At 37.5% G+C, this 8505-nt stretch overlaps 2 protein-coding genes across 5 annotated transcripts; one reads left to right on the top strand and one right to left on the bottom strand.

Annotated features, from left to right (window-relative positions):
* Nucleotides 1-293: 293 nt before the first annotated feature.
* LOC139768913 (zinc finger protein 346) lies at nucleotides 294-3967 on the top strand. Of its 4 annotated transcripts, none has more exons than XM_071699562.1 (6): nucleotides 294-768; nucleotides 866-999; nucleotides 1172-1583; nucleotides 1689-1718; nucleotides 2783-2928; nucleotides 3134-3967. In XM_071699562.1, the coding sequence occupies exons 3-6, from the start codon at nucleotides 1181-1183 to the stop codon at nucleotides 3311-3313; spliced, it is 759 nt and encodes a 252-aa protein (XP_071555663.1). In that variant the 5' UTR covers nucleotides 294-768; nucleotides 866-999; nucleotides 1172-1180; the 3' UTR covers nucleotides 3314-3967. The 4 variants fall into 4 exon arrangements, with proteins under 4 accessions (XP_071555663.1, XP_071555662.1, XP_071555660.1 ...); XM_071699561.1 differs by having other exon boundaries at nucleotides 853-999; XM_071699563.1 differs by lacking the exon at nucleotides 866-999 and having other exon boundaries at nucleotides 352-768; nucleotides 1172-1369; nucleotides 1445-1583.
* On the bottom strand, nucleotides 3895-7541 carry LOC139768909 (dynein regulatory complex protein 1). The gene is made up of 10 exons (XM_071699554.1): nucleotides 7417-7541; nucleotides 6831-6939; nucleotides 6306-6656; nucleotides 5746-6143; nucleotides 5411-5627; nucleotides 5229-5355; nucleotides 4937-5151; nucleotides 4725-4876; nucleotides 4425-4654; nucleotides 3895-4316 (listed from the first exon to the last, which is right to left on the bottom strand). The coding sequence occupies exons 1-10, from the start codon at nucleotides 7539-7541 to the stop codon at nucleotides 3895-3897; spliced, it is 2346 nt and encodes a 781-aa protein (XP_071555655.1).
* Between the last annotated feature and the right edge of the window lie 964 nt (nucleotides 7542-8505).

Raw genomic sequence — 8505 nt, 5'->3', positions numbered from 1 at the left:
CCCGCCGTCCCCGACTCGCTCGCGACGATTGGACCTCGCGTCGCGGCCGAGCGTTTGCGACAAACGGAGTCACAGGGTAACCGAAGTAACGCGAACTCGATAACGTTTTAGGTAAATCGAAAATGTATTAAACGAGAAACGCGAGGAACAGGATAACGGATGCGCGTCAATTGATGCAAGATCGAGGCGATACGAAGGAGCTGATACTCGCGATTTCTAAAAAAAAAGAAAGGATCATTTAAACTTTTAAAGTACCAATTGTTGACAGATGACGTTGCCACAACAAGAGCTCCGATACCCGTCGCGTGACACGACATTTGAAAATTCGTAGAATTCCACGACGAGGGACCAATCGCGCGACCAATGGCGCTCGTTCTGCGAGGGAACGGAAGCTCCTCATTGGCCGTGCCTCGATACACAGACTCTACCGATCGGTTCTTCGTCAGCTGCACCGTTTGCACTCTCCGGACACGGGGATGAAATGGACGTACGATCGAGCGTTGGTGGGAGAAAGAGAGGTGGGACGAGAGTGACGAGACGAGAAGCGCGGACAGGTGCAGCTTATGAACCGAGACGCCGAAGGGCGAGAGGGGGCGAGATCTCACGGGGCCCGCACGTTGATGTCGTTCGGTGCGTCCGGGAGGAGAACGGTGATTTGAAAAAGCGCTATATTTACACGGCGGCTTCGCGGAGCGGAGCAAAAAAAATTGTATTCTCACAACAGCAGCCTACACCGATACCGCTTTACGGCGAGCAGGAATTGTAACGGTAAATATCACATGTCGGCACAATTATATTTGATACTCCGACGAAACGGCCGCGTTACACCGATTTAATATCGTACAATTGTAGCGCAAATTTGTAGCGTATTCTCTCTCGTACAAGTCCTCGACAATAGCACGCGCGGGCGCGTGTGTGTGTGGTGGTGTGTGCGCCGGGAAAGATTTTACGTTAGGAGTTAGGATAAGGCGAACGACGTCCCGTACAACGATAGACACGGTATATTAAATTGTAAATATTGTAATAACTCTCTCCCCTCCGATAATAATAACCAAGTATTCGCTTTTCATGTCCATAAAGGAGAGATGCTCGACTAGCTATTGTTTTCAAGTCGATCATGATCGTCTCGCTCGAAGGAGACAATCAGTTAACGTACGTTAATGTGTTCTAGACTGGAAAAATGGCTGTACCGTCAGAGAACGTCATGAACACGAATCTCGATGATCCCGTAACGAAGGCGGTGGTCGATAATATAATGGGCAATCTGCCCACGAAAAAGCCTCTCGTTCGATGCGAAGACTGTGACCTTTCCTTCACGAGCCAAGCGGTATTAGATACCCACTTACAAGGCGCACGTCATGCTAAACAGGTCAGTAATAAGATGTACATTAAGTATCGGATGCGCAAGTACAGTGTACATTATTTAATATATCTTGTGTTACAGGTAAGATCTAAGAATATAATGGCAACTCTCGAGGAAACAAAGATCTCATTTTCCAAGGATGAAGAGACAAACGGGCTCAAATGCAATGTTTGTAACGTGTGCCTGAACTCTATTCAACAGTTACAGACGCATCTCAATGGTAATGAAAGTATTAAGTATTACTTGCGATATATCGTTAAGTTCAGCGTAAAGTTAAGATAAAATTAAAGTAATATTGAAAATGACATGGAACATGTATTTGCAGGAAGCCGTCATAAAAAGAAATTAATGAGAGGTAATAATAAAACCTATATGGTAAGAAAAACACTGCCATATGGTCTTAAAACTAATCGCTTCATGTACCTGGATAAAATAGAGAAAAATACAGTTGTACTTGTTTATAGTTTAGTATTGTTCGCATTCGCATGCTTGACGCTACTGCTCACTTTTGCTTTTCACTTCTTTCTATGAATTAACTATGTGGAATTAACTTGCTTGCCATTCGCATAACTTTTATTGTTGTAGAATTTCAGTGCTAGTAAGCGCTTAGTGATAATTGCAAATTTGTTGATATTCTGCGTTATTATTTATTATTATTTATTTAATATTTAATTGTTATTGAAAAAAAATTAGTAATATATTATATTTGTTTGCTTATTAACATGTTATCGTGAAAAGCAGCTTGATCACGACTTGTTTGCATATGTTACATTTAATAAACTAAGTTTGTTTGACTGTACCTCTTAATTCCTTCTCATGTATAAATTTTACATATGTATTACTTTTTTATTTACTATATTGCTGTGTTATAGAAATATTTTTTGTTATTTTTTAATGACTGCTTTATATACTATGAAAAATATTTCATGAAAAATAAAGAACAACAAATGCGAATTATTAAATTTTCATACAATGGCGTTATATATATATATATACATATATGTGTGTCTATTTTTCTAAATTTATAATTTAATTTTCTAAATAAAGTAACGAGCGACTGTTTTCATAATATAAAACAAAGATTCTATGAATTTCAAAGTAATCGTAATAGACATATATTAATAAAAATCATGTAAAAATATTTGGTAAAAAAAACACATCATATAGGTATTAATATTCGATCCCTATATTGCTATAAAAAGTTTGTAAATTAATGGATTATTTTCGCATGAAAATACGCTTTATTTTAACATATTACAGAGATACTCTTAGTAATTTTATATTATTAAGATTATATGCGCTCATTAATGACCAATCTTTTTATAGCATGAATGTAGTGTTCAAGCTGATTTATTATCACAAATTACCGCTTCTGCGGCTGTGATATATAGATAGTGTTGATCGCACATTGATGCTTAGGTGAATGGGATGGCAAAGAGGTTGTCACCCAAGGTCCCTCGTTGAAATCGACTGGTAGTGCGCAACAATCTGTTCCCGTAAAAAGGAGTTTACATACCTGCGAAATATGTAACAAGTTCTTCAACTCTCCGTCTCAATACACTGTGGTACAATAATTTTATACATATTTGCGCACATTCAATTTTATCTGGATACAGTATTTCACAATTGTCACTTTTTTCTTTCTTTTGGCAGTATCTGCATAAATTTTTTTGACACTTTATATAATTTGCATTATATAAATATAGAAATATCGAGTTCGTAATGTATGATATACTTAAAATTTAATATCGCCCGTTTATATATTTGCAGCATATGAATTCGGAGAAACATGCTGACAAAGTGAAGAGATCTAGGGATCCAAATAAAGGATTTCTTCCATATCCGTATCGGAAAAAAGCAAAACGAAATATCGCTTCCAGGGATCAGATACCATCTTTGTCAAACAGCTTTGTATCGGGCAATACCCGATATTTTACATATCAGCCATAAGTTACATAATTTGCACATTTTACTTTGAGTTATATATTACGAGATCGTTTCTAATATATCTTATTAACTAATAAATCATAATTATATAAATATATAACAAATGTAAATATACATATTTGTAATTTAAATTTCCGTAATTTTTTTTTTAAAGGATTGCAACATTTTTGTTTAAAAGGAAAGAAAAACAGGAATTTTTTTTCAAATAGCAATATATGAAAGCAGTCAACCGAGTTGATTAATCATCTTAATATTAAAATTGAATAAAAAGTTTTTGTGTAAAGAGTTGTAGAATCCATCATTGTGTTTAAATCATCAGATGAGATAATAAGAGTTACAAAATTATATATAGCGATATAATGATATTATTTATGTATATTTACATTTTACTCTGGCTGTCAAAAATTATATATTGAATTTAATGAACTATAAAATTTAAGTTGCTGTATTCACAAATTCCATTCTAAGTCGCTTCGTGAATAGATTGTACATCATCTTGCGAGAATCCATCACGTTCAGGTTCAGACTAGAAAAGAATGCGAGGTGTTAATATTTCAAGTTCATTTTTCAATATAACGCGATATTTAGTATATCTGATATATATTTTCTGGCATTACTTGAATTATGTATGTTTTCAATAAACGCCGTAATTCTGCATTCTGCGTTCGTAAAGATTCCACTTCAATATTTAAACGATGTCGTTCTTTTAATATTTCGTGATACTTTTTAAGTCCGATTAATAAACCATCCCAAAGTCGTTCCTTCTTTGCTGGGAAAATTTCACTGTATCGCTTCCAAAAATCGGTCACATCCTGAATTGTCATATTTCGGGATACAACTGTCTTTTTCTCCATTAATTTTTCTTGAAATGTTTCTGGCGTCTCTTTCCATTTAACAAAATGATATCTTTCTATGAATTCTCGTAATGCTCTGGTGACAAACGTAGCTTCAATTTCAAGCAAGTGTCCCTTGTCACACAATAAGCGTCGTTGCATTTGATCATCGTCTGTACGAAATGAATAGAATTAATATTAATTTTATTATCTTATTAATATAAAATTTTCCTCGGCTCTTAATTTCCGCTCATTAAATTCGGAAGTAAAAGTACGCGTACCCTGAACGATATCACTAATAGATGCATGAGAAGTTGAAGTGCATTCCGCGATAGGAAGTAACGTTTCAGTTGAAGAACTTCGAGACGAAGCGCCCGTGATGCTCGTATCATCACTAGGAGTAGATGATTTTTCGTCACAGATTGCTTCTTTAACGGCGGCAATTAATTTAGTTTCGTCTTCCGTGAACTCCTCAGCAACTCCACAGACATCTCCACAGACTTCTTCAACGCTGATATGTCAAATATAATATTGCTTATAAAATTATTAAATACGTTGTTTAATTGTAACCGTCTACTTACTCCGTTTTCAGCGAAGGAGATTTAGTAAATTCGTCATCGGTGGATCTGCTTATGTCCTTGCTCATGCCCTTACTACACATAGGACAATATGCATATGGCAGAAAGAAATTCAAGAGAAAGCCAAGCTCCTTCTCGGATTTAATGTTTAACGCCTAATAATATACGACAATGTTACAACGAAATGATATGAGATATCTCGTAAGTACGTTTACCTCAAACACATTATCCAATCGTATGATCAACTGATCATTCGCGGTGTAGGGTAAGAGCAGCTCGAGCAATCTATCTTCGATCAGATAATCACAACGATCGGCAATGTTCTTAATAATACGATTCAGCAATCGTCTTTCTAAATTGATTTCCTCGATGGTGCTAGCCGGTTTGTAAGATTCACATATCGTCTTCTTCTCGTTGATCAATCTGTTCTCTTGGAGAATGCAAGCATGTACGTGTCAGTAAAATTTGATGCGGGATCGATTAAAAAAAAGTTTAATCGATCGTTACCTTCTTCTATAGTACACATCACACTACTATAAGACGGCAGATCTTTCTTTTCTAGCAAGGTTTGTTCAGGTGGACTCCACTCCATGCCCAATGCTTGTTCGTATATGACTTTGTCAGCATTTAAAATCTGAAATGCATTAGCCTTTTAACGTCGATACAATTAAAAACCTACTTCAACATACCTTATCGAGCAACTCATTCGCATTTTTCGCATTCATATCCCAAATTCGCATGTACTTCTTGTCGTTAATTCTCGTGAAGTGGTTCGACTTTTCTACTAAATCCAAAATATTCTTGTGCGCTTTTATGACCTGATCGGTGAGCCTCTGTATCTCAAGTCTCGTGTTCTCTTCCAATTCGGTATAATTTTTTTTCAAACCATTGATAATATCTTGAAGTCTGAAAAACACGCCAGTTTACTGCAGATTAATCATAATTAATTGTCGCGATCTCGAGGAGCGCGAAGCCTTGCTGTATTCGATCGTATGGAATAATTCGATTTGCATTCAATACCGACTTATTAATTCTTCTCTTTTGCTGATTTTTCACTATAGTGTTTTCGTCTTCTCGTCGCTTGAGCACGGCATAACTGTAGTCCAGTTTCTCGATGTTCATGAAACACAGCGCTTTCGTGCTCTGCACCTCCTGCTGGAGCTTCTGAATCTCAAGCTCGAAGCTGATTTTCTGCGCCCGGAACTCCTCCTGATGCTCGATCACGACTTTCTTCATCTCTTCCTCGTACTCGCGCATTATTTCCTTCCGCCTGTCCAATCCCGCGAGACTGTCCTCCCGTAGCTTTTTGTACAGCGCTTCCCACTTTTCCGAGAGATTTTCCAGCAGCATTTTACGCTCAGACTCCATTACGTCATTAATAAGCGATAACTCGCAACGGTAAGCTTTGGTCATAATGTTCATCTAGATAAAATATACGAGCTCTTAATACGCGCGAAGTCACGTTAATATCATTATCAAAAGAATATACACATATATCTTTATATATCTATATCTAACTATATTTATATCTATATAGATCTATATCTAACTATATATCTGTATCTTTATATATCTATATCTAACTTGATTGTCCATCCTATTGATCAATAAATCTATATCCTCATTCTGACTCTTCTGGTCAGTAACGAATTCAAGATCGGCGTTCTCCAACTCTTGCCGCAGCTCCGCGATGACGGCGTCTTTCCTCTCCATGATCTCCAGACACTTGGCATTTTGGGCCTCCATCTCCGCGTGTATGTCTAACGGGTCCTTGGACGCGAGTATGTTTGACCACTTCTCATTGATCACTCGGTACCTTCTCATGCATTCCTCGTCATCCTCCTCGAGTTTCCTCAGCAACGTTCTTCTGATTTCCTGCGCCTCCCTCCGTCGCTGCAGCTCCCTAGCATCGTTCGCCACCTTCACGGAAGTCACCTGTACGCAATTTTATCAGTTCGATCTCTTTCGTTAATAGTTTTAATACGTCGCGAAAATATATAACGAACAGCAATTATGTAATATAATATTATTTCGATTAATATAATTATATAAATATAATTCTATAATTATTAATATAATTATATAAAAGGTATAATTCGTTATGCCAACCACTTCGTCCCCTTCCACCGACAAGTTTTCCAACAGTTCAGAACTAGCAAGTATTTGTCTTTCGGTGAGCGTCTTCTCGACAACCTCTTCATCTTCAGCATCTGTTTTTCTGCAAAAGAGATAGTCACAATTAATATTAGACGGAGAAAAAAATCCGATTCTTTGAAAAAGGATCGCTACAAAGGCGGCGAAAGACAAAATTGCGAAAATGCGAATATACGAGGGATATTTCTAAAATTCTGAGAATTGTGCTCTAAATCTTTTATTTCATTCATTTTCGTCAATATAACGCGTTGTAGTCCTTCAATATATATTCCATTTAACTGAACACACACTTATCTCGGCGTAAAACCATTTTTTAAGGCCATCTTCGAAAAACTTTTGAGTGCGCGATTTCCGAGAACTTTGTAAACATCCCTCGTAGTTGCGCAACATAGGATATAATCATTCATTATCGTCCGCACATTGCGGGCGGATTATTCAATTTTTAAAGAATAAATCGAGGGGGCGGGAGGAGAAGGTTGCGAATCTTCGCACATCGTATTTTCAGTCAACCGAGTGTCAGAAGGGAAGCGTTAATCCTTACTTAGTTAGCGCTTCTAGGCGCCGCTGAATACGGACGCGGCGCGCTAATTTCCGCTCGTTCGGATCCGACGACGTAACGGACGGCTCCTCCGCGTCCTCCGCGAACTCGGGATATCTGTCATTCATTATTTATCTCTATATTCGCCGCGTGCGTGCGAAATGCGTCGCGAAGGAAAAAATTCAGGGCAAAGTTCAGAGGGATATTCGATTGTGAATGTGAACGCGCGTTCGAAATGACAGCGGCTATTCGCGCCGAGACGGCAAAATTCTTTTTAACGTTAGCGAACGTTCGTTCTCTCTGTAATACGGGACATGCAGCGTTTGTTTGTTCAATATTCGGTCGCCAAGTCGAAGCGACGATACGGACACGCGATTTCCACGCGTCGCGAAGCGTACAACCGACAGGGAAAAAAAGAAAAATATTTCTCTTCCTTTTCCTTCTTTCTCCTTTTTCTTCTTTGCATTTTCGTTATTTGAAATAATATTTTCGAATCGCCGTTGGTAGAGGTGCCCTTCATCACGTGTTAAATGTATGTACATACGTATATTATAGATGTATTTTTAGATGATAATACAGTCAGGTGACAATAGCCGCTGTTGATAACTAATATCGCCTTGATAGCAATGTGTTGCGCTGAGAGATGTCACTACACATTAAATCGACGGGCTTTGCTGCCAAATAGGTCTCTGCTCGTACTAGTAGTAATCTATTTTTTTCTAATAAAAGTACTTTCGATGTTCGGCGAAATGGGCTTAATCCCAATGCCAATATTTACTATGTTTAATAAAAAAAAAAACTTCGATGTACAGGCATAGGAATGATCGAGATTCGCTCATTCATTGTGGATTGATACTCCGTTACATACATTTATTTACACATTTCATATATACATGTTTTTTACGAGCGACAGTGCAATAAATATGTGAGAAAAAGCTGAAACTAGATACAATCTAATTTAAAAATAATAAGAAGAATGGGAATAAAAACGACATCCATGTACGCGTTTGATGTGGATGAACCGGAATAGCGGAAGCTAAAAATCGTTTCTTATTTATGTCTCTAAATTAAAGAAAGAACCTCGTAACACCT

The sequence above is a fragment of the Temnothorax nylanderi genome, unplaced genomic scaffold, assembly GCF_030848795.1.
Source record: "Temnothorax nylanderi isolate EJ_2023f unplaced genomic scaffold, tnyl_v1.0 TNYL_tig0019_pilon, whole genome shotgun sequence".
NCBI lineage: Eukaryota > Metazoa > Arthropoda > Insecta > Hymenoptera > Formicidae > Temnothorax > Temnothorax nylanderi.
The sequence above is the reverse complement of the archived record's forward strand: the minus strand, read 5'-3'. Positions and strand labels throughout refer to the sequence as shown.

What these genes read in the sequence shown, in the direction of transcription:
- LOC139768913 (XM_071699562.1), top strand. Translation starts at nt 1,181, where the DNA reads ATGGCTGTACCGTCAGAGAACGTCATGAACACGAATCTCGATGATCCC. An exon ending in GTTACAGACGCATCTCAATG is followed by an intron (nt 1,584 to 1,688) that starts GTAATGAAAGTA and finishes ATGTATTTGCAG; the next exon opens with GAAGCCGTCATAAAAAGAAA. An exon ending in TAAAAAGAAATTAATGAGAG is followed by an intron (nt 1,719 to 2,782) that starts GTAATAATAAAA and finishes ATTGATGCTTAG; the next exon opens with GTGAATGGGATGGCAAAGAG.
- LOC139768909 (XM_071699554.1), bottom strand. Translation starts at nt 7,541, where the DNA reads ATGAATGACAGATATCCCGAGTTCGCGGAGGACGCGGAGGAGCCGTCC. An exon ending in CGCCTAGAAGCGCTAACTAA is followed by an intron (nt 6,940 to 7,416) that starts GTAAGGATTAAC and finishes TCTCTTTTGCAG; the next exon opens with AAAAACAGATGCTGAAGATG. An exon ending in CGGTGGAAGGGGACGAAGTG is followed by an intron (nt 6,657 to 6,830) that starts GTTGGCATAACG and finishes AATTGCGTACAG; the next exon opens with GTGACTTCCGTGAAGGTGGC.